At 43.4% G+C, this 22,587-nt stretch overlaps 1 protein-coding gene across 1 annotated transcript; it reads right to left on the minus strand.

The window, feature by feature from the left end:
- Positions 1-305: 305 nt before the first annotated feature.
- LOC110481099 (syntaxin-4-like) lies at positions 306-21,441 on the minus strand. Its single transcript, XM_077789532.1, has 10 exons — positions 21,337-21,441; positions 20,037-20,117; positions 17,176-17,275; positions 16,138-16,212; positions 13,065-13,129; positions 10,964-11,072; positions 5,571-5,647; positions 2,660-2,785; positions 1,555-1,665; positions 306-563 (listed from the first exon to the last, which is right to left on the minus strand). The coding sequence occupies exons 1-10, from the start codon at positions 21,439-21,441 to the stop codon at positions 480-482; spliced, it is 933 nt and encodes a 310-aa protein (XP_077645658.1). The 3' UTR covers positions 306-479.
- Positions 21,442-22,587: the final 1,146 nt, after the last annotated feature.

Consider the following 22,587-nt stretch of genomic DNA (forward strand, 5'->3'; position numbering starts at 1 on the left):
TTTGGGAACTTCTGGGGCATTTTTGGGGTTTTTTTTGGCATTTTTAGCCAATTTTGGAGTTTTTTTGGTATTTTTTGGATTTTTTGGCTTTTTTAGATTTTTTGGGTGTTTTTTGGGGGACGTTGGGGGCATTTTTAGGGCATTTTGGGTTTTTTGAGGGCATTTCTGGGGATTTTTTTTGTGGCATTTCTGGGGATTTTTTTTGCCACATTTTTGGATTTTTTGGGGCTTTTCGGGGACTCCCGGCGATTTTTTTTGGTCATTTTTGGGTTTTTTTCGGCAATTTTTGGGTTCGTTTCCCTCACTTTTGGGTTAAAAAGTGCTTTATTCACCGATGACGTCATCGCCGGCCAATCAGAACCGCCCGGCGGCGAGGGGGCGTGGCCGGCGGTGACGGGCACCGCCCCCGACCAATCAGCGCCGCGAGGGGGCGTGGCCGGTGTTGATTGGCAGCTCCCGCAGCCAATGGGAGCGCGGCCTCAGCTGGCGGCCACTGAGGCAGCCACAATGGCCGCCAGCACCAAGATGGCGGCCGAGGCGCAGGCGGCGAGGGCCAGGCGCTTCTGCGGACCAGTACGGACCAGTTTAGACCAGTATAAACCAGTATAAACCAGTAGAAACCAGTGTGAACCAGTTTGGACCAGTATAAACCAGTCTGGACCAGTATAAACCAGTATAAACCAGTTTGGACCAGTACAAACCAGTATGCAGCAATATAAACCAAACCAGTATAAACCAGTATGGACCAATATAAACCATTATAAACCAGTTTGGTCCAGTAAAACCAGTATAAACCAATTTGGGACAATATAAATCAATAAAAACCAGTAAAAACCAGTATGGACCAGAATACCCCAGTCCCTCCCAGTTCCCTCCCAGTCCCTCCCGGTTCCCTCCCAGTCCCTCCCAGTTCCCTCCCAGTCCCTCCCGGTTCCCTCCCAGTCCCTCCCGGTTCCCTCCCAGTTCCCTCCCAGTCCCTCCCAGTCCCTCCCAGTCCCTCCCAGTCCCCCCCAGTTCCCTCCCAGTCCCTCCCAGTTTATCCCAGTCCCTCCCAGTTCCCTCCCGTTCCCTCCCAGTTCCCTCCCAGTCCCTCCCAGTTCCCTCCCAGTTCCCTCCCGTTCCCTCCCAGTTCCCTCCCAGTCCCTCCCAGTTCCCTCCCAGTTCCCTCCCAGTTCCCTCCCAGTTCCTCCCAGTTTATCCCAGTTCCTCCCAGTCCATCCCAGTTCCCTCCCAGTCCCTCCCAGTCCATCCCAGTCCCTCCCAGTTCCCTCCCAGTTTATCCCAGTTCCCTCCCAGTCCATCCCAGTCCCTCCCAGTCCATCCCAGTATAAACCAGTCCCTCCCAGTTCATCCCAGTCCCTCCCAGTTCATCCCAGTCCCTCCCAGTCCCCCCCAGTCCCTCCCAGTATAAACCAGTCCCTCCCAGTTCCCTCCCAGTCCCTCCCAGTTCCTCCCACTTTATCCCAGTCCATCCCAGTCCCTCCCAGTTCCCTCCCAGTTCCCTCCCAGTCCCTCCCAGTCCCTCCCAGTATAAACCAGTCCCTCCCAGTTCACCTTGCGCGCCGCCCGCCGCCGCTGCCCCGCCCCCCTCAGGTGGCTCCGCCCCTTCCCGAGCTCCGCCCCCGAGTCCTGCACGTGGCGCTCGATGCGGTCGATGACGTCACCCTGCACCAGTATAAACCAGTACGGACCAGTATAAACCAGTAAGGACCAGTATGGAACAGTAAGGAACAGTATGGACCAGTATGGACCAGTATAAACCAGTATGGATCAGTATGGACCAGTATAAACCAGTACGGACCAGTACGGACCAGTAAGGACCAGTATGGACCAGTAAGGACCAGTATGGATAGGAATAAACCAGTATAGACCAGTATAAACCAGTATGGATAGGAATAAACCAGTATAAACCAGTATAAACCAGTAAGGACCAGTATGGAACAGTATAAACCAGTATGGACCGGTATAAACCAGTAAGGACCAGTATGGACCAGTATAAACCAGTATGGACCCGTATAAACCAGTAAGGACCAGTATGGACCAGTATAAACCAGTATGGACCCGTATAAACCAGTAAGGACCAGTATGGACCAGTATAAACCAGTATGGACCCGTATAAACCAGTATGGACCAGTACGGACCAGTATAAACCAGTATGGACCAGTCCCATTTCCATCCCAAAAATCTCCATTTTCCCCCCAAAATCTCCATTTTTCACCCCAAAACCACCGGGATTTTTGCCCCGGGCCCCTCCCAGTTCCCTCCCAGTCCAAACCAGTATAACCCAGTTCCCTCCCAGTCCCTCCCAGTACAAACCAGTATAACCCAGTCCCGTTTCCATCCCAAAAATCTCCATTTTCTGCCTGCAAACCTCCATGTTTCCCCCCCAAAATCTCCATTTTTCACCCCAAAACCACCGGGATTTTCGCCCCAGGCCCCTCCCAGTCCCTCCCAGTTCCCTCCCAGTTCCCTCCCAGTCCAAACCAGTCCAAACCAGTATAACCCAGTCCCATTTCCATCCCAAAAATCTCCATTTTCCCCCCCAAAATCTCCATTTTCCCCCCCAAAATCTCCATTTTTCACCCCAAAACCACCGGGATTTTCGCCCCGGGCCCCTCCCAGTCCCTCCCAGTCCCTCCCAGTATATCCCAGTTCAGACCTGGGCCTCCACGGCGCCGCCCAGCAGCCGGAAGAGCTCTCCCAGCTCGCCGAGGCCGCGCTCGAGGCGCCGCAGCTCCCGGTGCCGCGCGCCCGCCTCGTCCAGCGCCGCCCGCGCCGCGCCCGCCTGCCCAAAATCGGCCAAAGTCGCCCCAAAATACGGCCCGAAGCAGAAAGAAACACAGAAAAAATAAATTTACCCAAAATCGGCCAAATTTACCCCAAAATACGGCCCGAAACGGTCAAAGTCACCCCAAAATCCACCCTGAATACCAAAAAAACACAAAAATACCCCAAATTTACCCAAAAACGGCCAAATTTACCCCAAAATACGGCCCGAAAACGGCCAAAGTCGCCCCAAAATACGGCCCAAAGCAGAAAGAAACACAGAAAAACCAAATTTAGCCAGAAACGGCCAAATTTACCCCAAAATACGGCCCAAAATGGCCAAAGTCGCCCCAAAATCCACCCTGAATACCAAAAAAACACAAAAAAACCACAAATTTACCTAAAAACGGCCAAATTTACCCCAAAATCCACCCAAAATCCCCAAAAAACTCAAAAATTACCCAAAAATGGCCAAAGTTGCCCCAAAATACGGCCCGAAGCACAAAGAAACACAGAAACCCCAAATTTAGCCAGAAACGGCCAAATTTACCCCAAAATACGGCCCGAAACGGCCAAAGTCGCCCCAAAATACAGCCCGAAGCAGAAAGAAACACAGAAAAACCAAATTTACCCAAAAATGGCCAAAGTCGCCCCAAAATACAGCCCGAGTCACAAAAAAACACAGAAAAACCAAATTTACCCAGAAACGTCCAAATTTACCCCAAAAATCTGGCCCGGAATCCACCCCGAATCCCAAAAAACCCAAAAAACCCCACATTTACCCCAAAACGGCCAAATTTACCCCAAAATCCATCCAAAATTCACCCAAAATCCCCAAAAAACTCAAAAATTACCCAAAAATGGCCAAAGTTGCCCCAAAATACGGCCCGAAGCAGAAAAAAACACAGAAAAACCAAATTTACCCAGAAACGGCCAAATTTACCCCAAAATACGGCCCGAAACGGTCAAAGTCACCCCAAAATACGGCCCGAAGCAGAAAGAAACACAGAAAAACCAAATTTACCCAAAATCGGCCAAATTTACCCCAAAATACGGCCCAAAATCGGGGAAAGTCGCCCCAAAATACGGCCCGAAGCAGAAAGAAACACAGAAAAAACAAATTTAGCCAGAAATGGCCAAATTTACCCCAAAATATGGCCCAAAATGGCCAAAGTCGCCCCAAAATCCACCCTGAATACCAAAAAAACACAAAAAAACCACAAATTTACCCCAAAACGGCCAAATTTACCCCAAAATCCACCTGAAATTCACCCAAAATCCCAAAAAAACTCAAAAATTACCCAAAAATGGCCAAAGTTGCCCCAAAATACAGCCCGAAGCACAAAAAAACACAAAAAAACCAAATTTACCCAGAAACGGCCAAATTTACCCCAAAATACAGCCCGAGTCACAAAAAAACACAGAAAAAATACAAATTTACCCAGAAACGGCCAAATTTACCCCAAAATACGGCCCAAAATCGGCCAAAGTCGCCCCAAAATACGGCCCGAAGCAGAAAGAAACACAGAAAAAACAAATTTACCCAAAATTGGCCAAATTTACCCCAAAATACGGCCCGAAATGGTCAAAGTCGCCCCAAAATCCACCCTGAATACCAAAAAAACACAAAAAAAACCCCAAATTTACCCAAAAACGGCCAAATTTACCCCAAAATCCATCCAAAATTCACCCAAAATCCCCAAAAAACTCAAAAATTACCCAAAAATGGCCAAAGTTGCCCCAAAATACGGCCCGAGTCACAAAAAAACACAGAAAAACCAAATTTACCCAAAAATTGACAAAGTCACCCCAAAATCCACCCCGACTCCCAAAAAAACCTAAAATTCACCACAAATCCCTAAAAACCAAAAAACCACCCAAAATTTACCCAAAAATGGCCAAATTCACCCCAAAATCCGGTCTGGAATCCACCCCAAATCCCAAAAACCCCAAAACCCCAAAAATTTACCCAAAAATGGCCAAATTCACCCCAAAATCCACCCCGAATCCCAAGAAAAACACCAAAAAACCCAAATTTACCCAAAACCGCTGAAATTCACCCCAAAATCCACCCCAAATCAGCACAAAATCCCAAATTCACCCCAAAATTCACCCAAAATCTCAAAAAACCCCAAAATCCCAAAAAAACCCAAATTCACCCCAAAATTCAACCCGAAATCGGCACAAAATTCACCCCAAATTCAACCCAAAATTTACCTTAAAATTTAACCCAAAATCGGCAAAATTCACCCCGAAATTCAACCCAAAATTTACCTTAAAATTTAACCCAAAATCGGCCAAATTCACCCCGAAATTCAACTCGAAATTGGCACAAAATTCACCCCAAATTCAACCCAAAATTTACCTTAAAATTTAACCCAAAATCGGCCAAATTCACCCCGAAATTCAACCCAAAATCGGCCAAATTCACCCCAAAATTCAACCCAAAATTTACCTTAAAATTTAACCCAAAATCAGCCAAATTCACCCCAAATTCAACCCAAAATTTACCTTAAAATTTAACCCAAAATCGGCCAAATTCACCCCAAAATTCAACCCAAATTCAACCCAAAATTTACCTTAAAATTTAACCCAAAATCGACAAAATTCACCCCGAAATTCACCCCAAAATCAGCCAAATTCACCCCAAATTCAACCCAAAATTTACCTTAAAATTTAACCCAAAATCGGCCAAATTCACCCCAAAATTCACCCCAAAATCGGCCAAATTCACCCCAAAACCCCCCGAAATTCCCCATTTTTCCCCAGAGCCCCAAAATCGCCGTTTTTTGCCCCAAACTTGCGTTGGGGATGAAGATCTGGGCCGGGCCCGACTCCAGCAGCTGCTCCAGCTCCTCCTCGGACAGCGGCGGCGCCCCGGCTGCGAATCGGGGCGAAAAAGCCCAAAATTGGGAAAATTGTCACAGAAATGGGAATTTATCACAAAAAATGGGGCGAAAAAGCCCAAAATTGGGAAAATTGTCACCAAAATGGGAATTTATCACAAAAATGGGGAAAACCAGCCCAAAAATGGGGAATTTATCACAAAAAATGGGGCGAAAAAGCCCAAAATCGGGAAAATTGTCACAGAAATGGGAATTTATCACCAAAAATGGGAAATTTATCAGAAAAAATGGGGCGAAAAAGCCCAAAATTGGGAAAATTATCACAGAAATGGGGAATTTATCACAGAAATGGGGAATTTATCACAGAAATGGGGCGAAAAAGCCCAAAATTGGGAAAATTGTAACAGAAATGGGAATTTATCACAAAAATGGGGGAAAGCAGCCCAAAAATGGGAAATTTATCACAAAAATGGGGCGAAACAGCCCGAAATTGGGAAAATTATCACAAAAATGGGAATTTATCACAAAAATGGGAAATTTATCACAAAAATAGGGTGACAAAGCCCAAAATCGGGAAAATTATAACAGAAATGGGAATTTATCACAAAAATGGGGAAATTTATCACAAAAAATGGGGCGAAAAAGCCCAAAATCGGGAAAATTGTAACAGAAATGGAATTTATCACAAAAATGGGGCAAAAAAGCCCAAAATTGGGAAAATTGTAACAGAAATGGGAATTTATCACAAAAATGGGGCAAAAAAGCCCAAAATCGGGAAAATTGTAACAGAAATGGGAATTTATCACAAAAATGGGGCAAAAAAGCCCAAAATTGGGAAAATTGTAACAGAAATGGGAATTTATCACAAAAATGGGAAATTTATCACAAAAAATGGGGCAAAAAAGCCCAAAATCGGGAAAATTATCACCAAAATGGGGAATTTATCACAAAAATGGGGGAAAGCAGCCCAAAAATGGGAAATTTATCACAAAAAATGGGGCGAAACAGCCCGAAATCGGGAAAATTATCACAGAAATGGGAAATTTATCACAAAAATGGGAAATTTATCACAAAAAATGGGGCGAAAAAGCCCAAAATTGGGAAAATTGTCACAGAAATGGGAATTTATCACAAAAAATGGGGAATTTATCAGAAAAAATGGGGTGAAAAAGCCCAAAATTGGGAAAATTATCACCAAAATGGGAAATTTATCACAAAAATGGGGAATTTATCACAGAAATGGGGCGAAAAAGCCCAAAATTGGGAAAATTATAACAGAAATGGGAATTTATCACAAAAATGGGAAATTTATCAAAAAAAATGGGGCGAAAAAGCCCAAAATTGGGAAAATTGTCACAGAAATGGGAATTTATCACAAAAATGGGGGAAACCAGCCCAAAAATGGGAAATTTATCACAAAAATGGGGCGAAAAAGCCCAAAATTGGGAAAATTGTCACCAAAATGGGAAATTTATTACCAAAAATTGGGAATTTATCACAAAAATGGGAAATTTATCACAAAAAATGGGGCAAAAAAGCCCAAAATTGGGAAAATTATCACCAAAATGGGAATTTATCACAGAAATGGGAAATTTATCACAGAAATGGGGCAAAAAAGCCCAAAATAGGGAAAATTGTCACCAAAATGGGGAATTTATCACAAAAATGGGAAATTTATCACAGAAATGGGGCAAAACAGCCCAAAATTGGGAAAATTGTCACAGAAATGGGAAATTTATCACAAAAATGGGGGAAAGCAGCCCAAAAATGGGAAATTTATCACAAAAAATGGGGCGAAACAGCCCGAAATTGGGAAAATTATAACAGAAATGGGAATTTATCACAAAAATGGGAAATTTATCACAGAAATGGGGGAAACCAGCCCAAAATTGGGAAAATTGTCACAGAAATGGGAATTTATCACAAAAATAGGAAATTTATCACAGAAATGGGGCGAAAAAGCCCAAAATTGGGAAAATTGTCACAGAAATGGGAATTTATCACAAAAATGGGGCGAAAAAGCCCAAAATTGGGAAAATTGTCACCAAAATGGGGAATTTATCACAAAAATGGGAAATTTATCACAGAAATGGGGCGAAAAAGCCCAAAATTGGGAAAATTATAACAGAAATGGGAATTTATCACAAAAATGGGGGAAACCAGCCCAAAAATGGGGAATTTATCACAAAAAATGGGGCAAAAAAGCCCAAAATTGGGAAAATTGTAACAGAAATGGGAAATTTATCACCAAAATGGGGGAAAGCAGCCCAAAAATGGGGCATTTATCACAAAAAATGGGGCAAAAAAGCCCGAAATTGGGAAAATTGTCACCAAAATGGGAATTTATCACAAAAATGGGAAATTTATCACAGAAATGGGGCAAAAAAGCCCAAAATTGGGAAAATTGTCACAGAAATGGGAAATTTATCACAAAAAATGGGAATTTATCACAAAAATGGGAAATTTATCACAAAAATGGGGCGAAAAAGCCCAAAATTGGGAAAATTGTCACAGAAATGGGAATTTATCACAAAAAATGGGAAATTTATCAGAAAAAATGGGGTGAAAAAGCCCAAAATTGGGAAAATTGTCACAGAAATGGGAATTTATCACAAAAAATGGGGCGAAAAAGCCCAAAATTGGGAAAATTATCACAGAAATGGGGAATTTATCACAGAAATGGGGAATTTATCACAGAAATGGGGCGAAAAAGCCCAAAATTGGGAAAATTGTCACAGAAATGGGAAATTTATCACAGAAATGGGGCGAAAAAGCCCAAAATCGGGAAAATTATCACCAAAATGGGAATTTATCACAAAAATGGGGGAAACCAGCCCAAAAATGGGAAATTTATCACAAAAAATGGGAAATTTATCACAAAAAATGGGGCAAAAAAGCCCAAAATTGGGAAAATTATCACCGAAATGGGAAATTTATCACAAAAAATGGGAAATTTATCACAAAAAATGTGGTGAAACAGCCCAAAATCGGGTAAATTATCACCAAAATGGGGAATTTATCACAAAAATGGGAAATTTATCACAGAAATGGGGCAAAACAGCCCAAAATTGGGAAAATTGTCACAGAAATGGGAAATTTATCACAAAAATGGGGGAAAGCAGCCCAAAAATGGGAAATTTATCACAAAAAATGGGGCGAAACAGCCCGAAATTGGGAAAATTATAACAGAAATGGGAAATTTATTACCAAAAATTGGGAATTTATCACAAAAATGGGAAATTTATCACAAAAAATGGGGCAAAAAAGCCCAAAATTGTGAAAATTGTCACAGAAATGGGAAATTTATCACAAAAATGGGAAATTTATCACAGAAATGGGGCGAAAAAGCCCAAAATTGGGAAAATTGTCACCAAAATGGGAATTTATCACAAAAATGGGGGAAAGCAGCCCAAAAATGGGGAATTTATCACAAAAAATGGGGCGAAAAAGCCCAAAATTGGGAAAATTGTCACCAAAATGGGAATTTATCACAAAAATGGGGAATTTATCACAAAAATGGGGTGACAAAGCCCAAAATCGGGAAAATTATAACAGAAATGGGAATTTATCACAAAAATGGGGGAAACCAGCCCAAAAATGGGGAATTTATCACAGAAATGGGGCAAAAAAGCCCAAAATCGGGAAAATTGTCACCAAAATGGGAATTTATCACAAACAGGGGAAATTTATCACAAAAATGGGGCAAAACAGCCCAAAATCAGGAAAATTAGCCCAAAAATTGGAAATTTATCACAAAAATGGGAAATTTATCACAAAAAATGGGGTGAAAAAGCCCAAAATTGGGAAAATTGTAACAGAAATGGGAAATTTATCACAAAAATGGGAAATTTATCACAAAAAATGGGGCGAAAAAGCCCAAAATTGGGAAAATTGTCACCAAAATGGGAAATTTATCACAAAAATGGGAAATTTATCACAGAAATGGGGCGAAAAAGCCCAAAATCGGGAAAATTGTCACCAAAATGGGAAATTTATCACAAAAATGGGAAATTTATCACAGAAATGGGGCAAAAAAGCCCAAAATTGGGAAAATTGTCACCAAAATGGGAATTTATCACAAACAGGGGAAATTTATCACAAAAAATGGGAAATTTATCACAGAAATGGGGTGAAAAAGCCCGAAATTGGGAAAATTGTCACCAAAATGGGAATTTATCACAGAAATGGGAAATTTATCACAAAAATGGGAAATTTATCACAGAAATGGGAAATTTATCACAAAAAATGGGGGAAAGCAGCCCAAAAATGGGGAAATTTATCACAAAAAATGGGAAATTTATCACAGAAATGGGGCGAAACAGCCCGAAATCGGGAAAATTATCACCAAAATGGGAATTTATCACAAAAATGGGGGAAAGCAGCCCAGAAATGGGAATTTATCACAGAAATGGGAAATTTATCACAAAAAATGGGGCGAAAAAGCCCGAAATTGGGAAAATTATCACCAAAATGGGAATTTATCACAAAATGGGAAATTTATCACAGAAATGGAAAATTTATCACAAAAAATGGGACAAAAAAGCCCAAAATTGGGAAAATTATCACCAAAATGGGAAAATCATCCCAGAAATGGGAAATTTATCACAAAAAATGGGGCAAAACAGCCTGAAATCGGGAAAATTATCACCAAAATAGGAAATTTATCACCAAAATGGGGCAAAACAGCCCAAAGTCAGGAAAATTAGCCCAGAAATGGGAAAATTAGCCCAAAAATGGGAAATTTATCACAAAACATGGGAAATAGACACCAAAAATGGGGTGAAACAGCCCAAAATCAGGAAAATTATCACCAAAATGGGAAATTTATCACAAAAATGGGACATTTATCACAAGAAATGGGGAATTTACCCCAAAATTGGGAAATTTACTCCAAAATGGAGAAAATTATTCCAAAATTGGGAAATTCATCCCAAAATTGGGAAATTTATCCCAAAAATGGGGTTACCAACCCTAAAAATGGGAATAGGGACCCAAAATACGGGACACTGCCCAAAAATCAAGAAAATTTAACCCAGAAATGGGAAAATTACCCCAGAAATGGGAAAAAATATCCCAAAACCGGGAAAATTTACCCTGAAAACGGGGTTACAGACCCTAAAAATGGGAAATTTACCCCAAAAATGTGAAAAGAGACCCCGGAAATGGGGAAAGAGGCGCCAAAATTGGGAAAAATATATCCCAAAACTGGGGATATTTACCCCAAAAATCGGGAAAATTTACCCCAAGGATGGGAAAATTCATCCCGAAATTGGGAAAATTATCGCAAAAATGGGGGATTTATCCCAAAAATGGGAAAATTTTGGGATCCCCCCCCGGATTTTGGCTCTCACCGATCTGGAGCTGCCGCCGGATCCGCTCCAGGCTCCGCTGCCGGTACCGGGCCTGGGCGGCCTGGAGGCGCCCGGTCACCCCGAAAAACTGCTGGGCCAGGAGCCCGTGCTGGGAGGGAACCCCAAAAATCCATCAGGAACCCGAAATTCCCAAAAATTCCCCCAAAATTCCCAAAAATCCCCGCGAAAATCCGGCCAGAAATGGCCAAAATCCGCCCAGGAACGGCCAAAATCCACCAAAATCACCCAAAATCCACCCAAAATCCACCCAGGGACCCCCAAAACTGCTGGGCCAGGAGCCCGTGCTGGGAGGGAACCCCAAAATCCATCAGGAACACAAAATTCCCAAAAATTCCCCCAAAATTCCCAAAAATCCCCATGAAAATCCACCCAGAAACGGCCAAAATCTGCCCAAAATCCGCCCAATTCCACCCAAAATTCTCCTAGGGACCCCAAAACTGCTGGGCCAGGAGCCCGTGCTGGGTGGGAACCCAAAATCTGTTGGGAACCCGAAATTCCCAAAAATTCCCCCAAAATTCCCAAAATTTCCCCCAAAATTCCCAAAAATCCCCATGAAAATCTGCCCAGAAACGGCCAAAATCCACCAAAATCACCCAAAATTCCACCCCAGGGACCCCCAAAACTGCTGGGCCAGAAGCCCGTGTTGGTGGGAACCCAAAAATCCATCAGGAACCCGAAATTCCCAAAAATTCCCACAGAATTCCCAAAAAATCCCCGCGAAAATCTGGCCAGAAACAGCCAAAATCCGCCCAAAATCACCCAAAATTCACCCAATTCCACCCAAAATCCACCCCAGGGACCCCAAAACTGCTGGGCCAGGAGCCCGTGCTGGGAGGGAACCCAAAATCCGTCAGGAACCCGAAATTCCCAAAAATTTCCCCAAAATTCCCAAAATTTCCACCAAAATTCCCAAAAAATCCCCGCGAAAATACGCCCAGAAATGGCCAAAATCCGCCCAGGAACGGCCAAAATCCACCCAAAATCACCCAAAATTCCACCCAGGGACCCCCAAAACTGCTGGGCCAGGAGCCCATGCTGGGAGGGAACCCCAAAATCCGTCAGGAACCCAAAATTCCCAAAAATTCCCCCAAAATTCCCAAAAATCCCCATGAAAATCCGGCCAGGAACGGCCAAAATCCGCCCAGGAACGGCCAAAATCCGCCCAAATCCACCCAAAATTCCACCCCAGGGACCCCCAAAACTGCTGGGCCAGGAGCCCGTGCTGGGAGGGAACCCCAAAATCCGTCAGGAACCCAAAATTCCCAAAAATTCCCCCAAAATTCCCAAAAATTCCCCCAAAATTCCCAAAAATCCCCATGAAAATCCGCCCAGAAACGGCCAAAATCACCCAAAATTCACCCAATTCCACCCAAAATTCCACCCCAGGGACCCCCAAAACTGCTCGGCCCGACCCCAAAATCCGTCAGGAACCCAAAATTCCCAAAAATTCCCAAAAATTCCCAAAAATTCCCGCGAAATTCCGCCCAGAAACGGCCAAAATGTCCCCAAACCCTCCAAATTCAGCCCAAAATCCCCCCCAAAAAACCCAAATTCCCCCCAAAATCCCCAAATTACCCCAAAATCACCCAAATTTTCCCCCAGAATCCCCAAATCCACCCCAAATCACCCGAAATTTCTCCCCAAAAAAACAAATTCAGCCCAAAATCCCAAATTCCCTCCAATTTTCCCCAAAATGTCCCAAATTCCCCCCCCAAAAAAACCCAAAATGCCTGAAATTCCCCCAAAATCCCACCAGAATTCCCCAAAATTCCCCCAAAAAGCCCCAAATCCCCCCAAAATCCCCTAAAAATGCCCCAAATTCCCCAAAAAAACCAAATTCAGCCCAAAACGCCCGAAAATCCCCCAAAATGCCCCAAATCCCCCCAAAAATCCCAAATTCCCACAAAATCCCCCAAAAAAACTTCAAGTCCCCTCAAATTCCCCTCGAATTTCCCCAAAAAAACCCAAATTCTGCCCAAATTTCCCCAAAAAAAACCAAATTCAGCCCAAAATGCCCCAAAATTGCCCCAAATTCCCCCGAATGTGGAAATTGCCCAAAATCCCCGGAATTTGCCCCAACCTGGGTCCGCCGCAGCCGCGCCCGAAACGAACCCGGCCCCGAATCCGGCCCGGGCGGCTCCAGGCCTGAAACGGGGCAAAAAACACAAATTTTGGGCAAAATTTAAATAAATGGCGGAAATAATCCAAAATTTGGGTAAAAATTTAATAAATGGGGGAAATAACCCAAAATTTGGGTAAAAATTTAATAAATGGGGAAATAATCCAAAATTTGGGTAAAAATTTAATAAATGGGGGAAATAACCCAAAATTTGGGCAGAAATTTAAATAAATGGGGGAAATAACACAAAATTTGGGCAAAAATTTAAATAAATGGGGAAATAACCCAAAATTTGGGTAAAAATTTAATAAATTGGGGAAATATCCCCAAATTTGGGTAAAAATTTAAATAAATGGGAAAATAACCCAAAATTTGTTTAAAAATTTAATAAATGGGGGAAATAACCAAAAATTTGGGCAAAAATTTAAATAAATGGGGGAAATAACCAAAAATTTGGGCAAAAAAATTAAATAAATGGGGGAAATAACACAAAATTTGGGTAAAAATTTAATAAATGGGGGAAATAACCCAAAATGGGGGAAAAATTTAATAAATGGGGGAAATAACCCCAAAATGGGGAAAAATTTAAATAAATGGGGAAATAACCCAAAATTTGGGTAAAAATTTAAATAAATGGGGGAAATAATCCAAAATTTGGGTAAAAATTTAAATAAATTGGGGAAATAACCCAAAATTTGGGTAAAAATTTAAATAAATGGGGGAAATAACCCAAAATTTGGGTAAAAATTTAATAAATGGGGGAAATAATCCAAAATTTGGGCAGAAATTTAAATAAATGGGGAAATAACCCAAAATTTGGGCAGAAATTTAAATAAATGGGGAAAATAACCCCAAATTTGGGCAAAAAAATTAAATAAATTGGGGAAATAACCTAAAATTTGGGTAAAAATTTAATAAATGGGGGAAATAACACAAAATTTGGGTAAAAATTTGAATAAATGGGAAAATAACCCAAAATTTGGGCAAAAATTTAAATAAATGGGGGAAATAACCCAAAATTTGGGCAGAAATTAAATAAATGGGGAAATAACCCAAAATTTGGGCAGAAATTTAAATAAATGGGGGAAATAACACAAAATTTGGGCAAAAATTTAAATAAATGGGGAAATAACCCAAAAATGGGGGAAAAAATCACAAAAATTGGGTAAAAAATAAATAAATGGAGAAACAGAACTGAAAATTGGGATAAAAATCCCAAAAATGGGGAAAAAAGAACCTTGAAAATCTTGAAGAGGTTTTGGGTTATTTTGGGTTATTTTTGGGTATTTTGGGTATTTTCAGGGAGGTTTTGGGGTATTTTGGGTTATTTTGGGTATTTTCAGGGAGCTTTTTGATATTTTGGGGTATTTTGGGTTATTTTGGGTATTTTCAGGGAGTTTTTTGGTATTTTGGGGTATTTTGGGGTGTATTTGGTTTATTTTGGGTGGTTTGGGGTGAATTTTGGGTGATTTTGGGGTGTTTTGGAGCTGGTTTTGAGGTGTTTTTAGTGTATTTGGGGTTTTTGGAGGTGGTTTTGGGGTATTTTTGGGTGGTTTTGGCGTATTTTGTGTTTTGGGGTGTTTCAGGGATATTTTGGGGCTATTTTGGGGTATTTTGGGGGTTTTTGAGGTATATTTGGGGTGAATTTGGGTTTTTTGGAGTATTTGGGGTTTTTTGGGGTATTTGGGGGATATTTTGGTGTATTTTTGGGGAGTTTTGGGGTATTTTGGGGGTTTTTGAGGTATATTTGGGGTGAATTTGGTTTTTTGGGGGTATTTGGGTTTTTGGGGTATTTGGGGGATATTTTGGGGTATTTTTGGGGTATTTTGGGGGCGTTTTTGGGGCATTTTGGGGTATTTTGGGGGAGTTTTGGGGGTTTTTGAGGTATATTTGGGGTGAATTTGGGTTTTTTGGGGTATTTGGGGGATATTTTGGGGTATTTTTGGGGCGTTTTGGGGTATTTTGGGGGAATTTTGGGGGGTTTTGAGGTATATTTGGGGTGAATTTGAGTTTTTTGGGTTGTATTTGGTTTTTGGGGTATTTGGGGGATATTTTGGGGTATTTTTGGGGCGTTATGGGGTATTTTTGGGGTATTTTGGGGGTTTTTGAGGTATATTTGGGGTGTATTGGGGTTTTTTGGGTTGTATTTGGGTTTTTGGGGTATTTGGGGGATATTTTGGGGTATTTTTGGGGCGTTTTGGGGTATTTTGGGGAAATTTTGGGGGGTTTTGAGGTATATTTGGGGTGAATTTGAGTTTTTTGGGTTGTATTTGGGTTTTTGGGGTATTTGGGGGTATTTTTGGGGCGTTTTGGGGTATTTTTGGGGTATTTTGAGGTATATTTGAGGTATATTTGGGGTGTATTTCGTTTTTTTGGAGTATTTGGGTTTTTTGGGGTATTTGGGGGATATTTTGGGGTATTTTTGGGGCGTTTTGGGGTATTTTGGGGCATTTTGGGGTATTTTGGGGCATTTTGGGGTATTTTGGGTGAGTTTTGGGGGTTTTTGAGGTATATTTGGGGTGTATTTGGTTTTTTTTTAGTATTTGGGTTTTTTTGGGGTATTTTTGGGGCATTTTGGGTATTTTTGGGGCATTTTGGGGTATTTTGGGGCATTTTGGGGTATTTTGGGTGAGTTTTGGGGGTTTTTGAGGTATATTTGGGGTGTACTTGGGTTTTTTGGGGTATTTGGGTTTTTTCGGGGTATTTGGGGGATATTTTGGGGTATTTTTGGGTATTTTTGGGGCATTTTGGGGTATTTTGGGGGAGTTTTGGGGGTTTTTGAGGTATATTTGGGGTGAATTTGGGTTTTTTTGGAGTATTTGGGTTTTCTGGGGCATTTGGGGGATATTTTGGGGTATTTTTGGGGCATTTTGGGTATTTTTGGGGCATTTTGGGGTATTTTGGGTGAGTTTTGGGGGTTTTTGAGGTATATTTGGGGTGAATTTGGTTTTTTGGGGTATTTGGGGGATATTTTGGGGTATTTTGGGGGCGTTTTTGGGGTGTTTTGGGGTGTTTTGGGGTGTTTTGGGGGTACCTCGCAGCCCCGCCTGAATCTCCCGCGTCAGATCCTGGATCTCATCCCGGAGCCGCTGCAAATCCTCCTGGAGCTCTGGGGGACCAAAAACGGCCAAAATTCACCCAAAATCCACCCCAAAATAACCCAAAAATTCATCCAAAACCAGCCCAGATCCTCCTGGAGCTCTGGGGAACCAAAAATGGCAAAAATTCACCCAAAAATCCACCCCAAAATAACCCAAAAATTCATCCAAAACCAGCCCAGATCCTCCTGGAGCTCTGGGGGACCAAAAATGGCCAAAATTCACCCAAAAATCACCCAAAAACTCCCAAATTCCTCCAAAAGTTGCCAAAAAAAAAAACCAAACCCCTCCAAAAAAATCATCCAGAATTCCCTTAAAATTCCCCAAAAATTCATCCTGAATCCCCCAAAATTCCCCTGAAAAATTCCTCCAAACCCCCAAAATGCCCCAAATTGCCTCAAACTCCCCCAAAATCCCCCAAAATTCCCCGAACTGCCCCCAAAATTCCTCGAATTCCCCCAAACTCCCCTGAACTCCCCCAAAACTCCACCAAACTCCCCCAAAATTCCCCAAATTCCCCCAAAATCCCCCAAAATTCCCCAAATTCCAGTAAAAAATTCCTCCAAATCTCCAAAATCTCCCAAACTCCTGCAAAATTCTCCAAACTCCCCCAAAATGCCCCAAAATTTCCCTGAAAAATTCCCCCGAAAAATTCCCCCGAAAAATTCCTGCAAACCCCCAAAATTCCTGAAACTCCCCCAAAGTTCTCCAACTTTCCCTGAAAAATTCCCCCAAAATTCCCCTGAAAAATTGCCCCAAACTCCCCTGAAATCCCCCAAACTTCCCCAAAATTCCCCAAATTCCCTGAACTTCCCCAAAATCCCCCAAACCCCCCCAAAATCCCCCGAACTCCCCCAAAATCCCCCGAATTTCTCCCAAAATTCCCCAAATTCCCCTGAAAAATTCCCCCAAAATTCCCCGAACTCCCCAAACTTCCCCAAATTTGCCCAAATTCCCGAATTTTGGGTCGGTACCGGGCGGGGGCAGGGCGGTGGCCAGCGCTCGCTCCTGCAGCTGCTCCAGCGCCGCCGCGCGCTGCGACAGCGCCCCCAGCGCCCGGCGCACGGAACACGCCTGCAACACGGGATAACACGGGATAACACGGGATGTCATGGGATGGACACGGGATATCGGGATATGGACACGGGATATCGGGATATGGACACGGGATACGCTGCGACAGCGCCCCCAGCGCCCGGCGCACGGAACACGCCTGCAACACGGGATAACACGGGATAACACGGGATGTCATGGGATGGACACGGGATATCGGGATATGGACACGGGATATGGGGATATGGACACGGGATACGCTGCGACAGCGCCCCCAGCGCCCGGCGCACGGAACACGCCTGCAACACGGGATAACACGGGATAACACGGGATGTCATGGGAAACACGGGATATCGGGATATGGACACGGGATGTCATGGGATGGACACGGGATATCGGGATATGGACACGGGATGTCATGGGATGGACACGGGATATCGGGATATGGACACGGGATGTCATGGGATGGACACGGGATATCGGGATATGGACACAGGTTACGCTGCGACAGCGCCCCCAGCGCCCGGCGCACGGAACACGCCTGCAACACGGGATAACACGGGATAACACGGGATGGACACGGGATATCATGGGAAACACGGGATATCAGGATATGGACACGGGATATCAGGATATGGACACGGGATACGCTGCGACAGCGCCCCCAGCGCCCGGCGCACGGAACAAGCCTGCAACACGGGATAGCACGGGATGGACACGGGATGTCATGGGAAACACGGGATATCAGGATATGGACACGGGATACGCTGCGACAGCGCCCCCAGCGCCCGGCGCACGGAACACGCCTGCAACACGGGATAACACGCGATGTCATGGGATGTCATGGGAAACACGGGATATCGGGATATGGACACGGGATACGCTGCGACAGCGCCCCCAGCGCCCGGCGCACGGAACACGCCTGCAACACGGGATAACACGGGATGGACACGGGATGTCATGGGAAACACGGGATATCGGGATATGGACACGGGATGTCATGGGATGGACACGGGATATCGGGATATGGACACGGGTTACGCTGCGACAGCGCCCCCAGCGCCCGGCGCACGGAACACGCCTGCAACACGGGATAACACGGGATGGACACGGGATAGCACGGGATGGACACGGGATGTCATGGGATGGACACGGGATATCGGGATATGGACACGGGTTACACTGCGACAGCGCCCCCAGCGCCCGGCGCACGGAACACGCCTGCAACACGGGATAACACGGGATAACACGGGATGTCATGGGATGGACACGGGATATCGGGATATGGACACGGGATATCGGGATATGGACACGGGATACGCTGCGACAGCGCCCCCAGCGCCCGGCGCACGGAACACGCCTGCAACACGGGATAACACGGGATAACACGGGATGGACACGGGATATCGAGATATGGACACGGGATATCGGGATATGGACACGGGATACGCTGCGACAGCGCCCCCAGCGCCCGGCGCACGGAACACGCCTGCAACACGGGATAACACGGGATAACACGGGATGTCATGGGAAACACGGGATATCGGGATATGGACACGGGATGTCATGGGATGGACACGGGATACGCTGCGACAGCGCCCCCAGCGCCCGGCGCACGGAACACGCCTGCAACACGGGATAACACGGGATGTCATGGGATGGACACGGGATATCGGGATATGGACACAGGATATCGGGATATAAATATGGAACATCGGGATATAAACACGGGATGTTGGGATATAAACAGGGAATATCATGATATAAACGTGGAATATCACGATATAAACACGGAATATCAGGATATGGACCAGAAATATCATGATATAAACACGGAATATCGGGATATAAACACGGGATATTGAGACATAAACAGGGAATATCATGATATAAACGTGGAATATCGGGATATAAACACGGGATATCATGATATAAACACGGAATATCGGGATATGGACACGGAATATCGGGATATAAATAAGGAATATCGGAATATAAATATGGGATACTGGGATATAAACAGGGAATACCATGATATAAACGTGGAATATCAGGATATAAACGTGGAATATCGTGACATAAACACGGAATATCGAGATACGAACACGGAATATTGGGATATAAATATGGAATGTCACGATATAAACATGGGATATCATGATATGGACACGGAATATTGGGATATAAATAGGGAATACCGTGATATAAATGCAGAATATCGTGATATAAACGTGGAATACCGTGATATCAACGTGGAATATCGGGATATAAACACGGGATATCGTGATATAAACCCGGGATATCATGATATCGACACAGAATATCGGGATATAAATATGGAATATCGCGATATAAACACGGGATATCATGATATGAACACGGAATATTAGGATATAAATACGGAATATCATGATATGTGGAATATCAGGATATAAACGTGGAATATCGGGATATAAACACGGAATATCGCGATATAAACATGGGATATCACGATATGGACACGGAATATCGGGATATAAATAGGGAATACCGTGATGTCAACGTGGAATATCGGGATATAAACACGGGATATCGTGATATAAACACGAGATATCGGGATATGGACACGGAATATCGGGATATAAATACGGAATATCGCGATATAAACACGGGATATCATGATATGGACACGGAATATCGGGATATAAATATGGAATATCACGATATCCCGCTATCACCCCAACACGAGATGCAAACGAGATGCAAACGAGATGCAAATGAGATGCAAATGGGCCGGGCTCACCTGGGCCAGGGCGGGGTCCTCGGGGGGGAGGAGCCGCCCCTCCCCCCCCCGCCCCTCCCCCTCCGAGTCCGAGTCCGAGGCCTGGGGGGGAACGAAAAGAAACGAGAATTGGGGCGAAAAACGCGGATTTAGGGAAAAAACCCGGATTTGGGGGAAAAAACCCGGATTTGGGGGAAAAGAAACCTGGATTTGGGGAAAAAAAACAGATTTGGGGGAAAAGAAACCTGGATTTGGGGAAAAAAAACAGATTTGGGGGAAAAGAAACCTGGATTTGGGGAAAAAAACCCAGATTTGGGGGAAAAGAAACCGGGATTTGGGAAAAAACCTGGATTTGGGGAAAAAACCCGGATTTGGGGGAAAAGAAACCTGAATTTGGGGGGGAAAAGAAACCTGGATTTGGGGAAAAAAAACAGATTTGGGGGAAAAGAAACCTGGATTTGGGAAAAAACCCGGATTTGGGGGAAAAGAAACCTGAATTTGGGGAAAAAAACCCAGATTTGGGGGAAAAGAAACCTGGATTTGGGAAAAAACCCGGATTTGGGGGAAAAGAAACCTGGATTTGGGGAAAAAACCTGGATTTGGGGGAAAAAACCCGGATTTGGGGGGAAAGAAACCTGGATTTGGGGGAAAAAACACAGATTTGGGGGAAAAAAACCCGGATTTGGGGAAAAAACCTGGATTTGGGGAAAAAACACAGATTTGGGGGAAAAAAACCCGGATTTGGGGAAAAAACCCGGATTTGGGGAAAAGAAACCTGGATTTGGGGAAAAAACCTGGATTTGGGGGAAAAACGTGGATTTGGGGGAAAAGAAACCCGGATTTGGGGGAAAAAAAACAGATTTGGGGGAAAAGAAACCTGGATTTGGGGAAGAAAACCAGATTTGGGGGAAAAGAAACCGGGATTTGGGAAAAAACCTGGATTTGGGGGAAAAGAAACCTGGATTTGGGGAAAAAACCTGGATTTGGGGAAAAAAACCAGATTTGGGGGAAAAGAAACCTGGATTTGGGGAAAAAACCTGGATTTGGGGAGAAAACCCGGATTTGGGGGAAAAGAAACCTGGATTTGGGGAAAAAACACAGATTTGGGGGAAAAACCTGGATTTGGGGGAAAAGAAACCCGGATTTGGGGGAAAAAAAACAGATTTGGGGGAAAAGAAACCTGGATTTGGGGAAGAAAACCAGATTTGGGGGAAAAGAAACCTGGATTTGGGAAAAAAACCTGGATTTGGGGGAAAAACCTGGATTTGGGGAGAAAACCCGGATTTGGGGGAAAAGAAACCTGGATTTGGGGAAAAAAAACCCGGATTTGGGGGAAAATCCCAGATTTGGAACAAAAATCGGGAATTTTTGGGGCTCTGCTTCCACCTCTGGGCTCCTTTCCTGACTTTTGCCTTTTTTTCCCCATTTTTGGGCTCTTTTTGCCCATTTTTGGGCTCCTTTTCCACATTTTTTGGCTCATTTCCTGATTTTGGGGTTAATTTTCCTGATTTTTGGGCTCACCTCCTAATTCTTGGGCTCTTTTCCCAATTTTTGGACTCTTTTCCCATTTTTTTAAACATTTTTCCAATTTTTGAGTTCATTTTCCTGACTTTTGGGTTTATTTCTTGATTTGTGGGTTTATTTCCTGATTTTTGGGTTTATTTCCTTATTTTTGCCTCTTTTTCCTGATTTTTAGCCTTTTTCCCCTATCTTTGAGCTTTTTTCTCCCCATTTCTGGGATCTTTTCCTGATTTTTGGGCTCTTTTCCCAATTTTTGGGCTCTTTTCCCAATTTTTGAACTCTTTCCCCATTTTTTGGAAACATTTTCCCAATTTTCGACTTCATTCTCCTGATTTTTGGGTTTATTTCCTGATTTTCGCCTCTTTTTCCTGATTTTTAGACTCTTCACCTAATTTTTGGGCTCTTTTCCCAATTTTTGAACTCTTTCCCCATTTTTTTTGGAAACATTTTTCCAATTTTTGAGTTCATTCTCCTGATTTTTGGGTTTATTTCCTGATTTTCGCCTCTTTTTCCTGGTTTTTAGACTCTTCGCCTAATTTTTGGGCTCTTTTCCCAATTTTTGAACTCTTTTCCCCATTTTTTTTGGAAACATTTTTCCAATTTTTGAGTTCATTCTCCTGATTTTTGGGTTTATTTCCTGATTTTCGCCTCTTTTTCCTGGTTTTTAGACTCTTCGCCTAATTTTTGGGCTCTTTTCCCAATTTTTGAACTCTTTTCCCCATTTTTTTTGGAAACATTTTTCCAATTTTTGAGTTCATTCTCCTGATTTTTGAGTTTATTTCCTGATTTTCGCCTCTTTTTCCTGGTTTTTAGACTCTTCACCTAATTTTTGGGCTCTTTTCCCAATTTTTGAACTCTTTTCCCCATTTTTTTAGAAACATTTTCCCAATTTTTGACTTCATTCTCCTGATTTTTGGGTTTATTTCCTGATTTTCGCTCTTTTTCCTGATTTTTTGGGCTCTTTTCCCAATTTTTGGGTTCATTTCCGACTTTTTCCCTCATTTCCCGCATTTCTGGCCTCCCAACCCGTTTCTTTGTGCTTTTTTCCCAC

This window comes from Lonchura striata, chromosome 35 (assembly GCF_046129695.1).
Source record: "Lonchura striata isolate bLonStr1 chromosome 35, bLonStr1.mat, whole genome shotgun sequence".
Classification (NCBI taxonomy): Eukaryota; Metazoa; Chordata; class Aves; order Passeriformes; family Estrildidae; genus Lonchura; species Lonchura striata.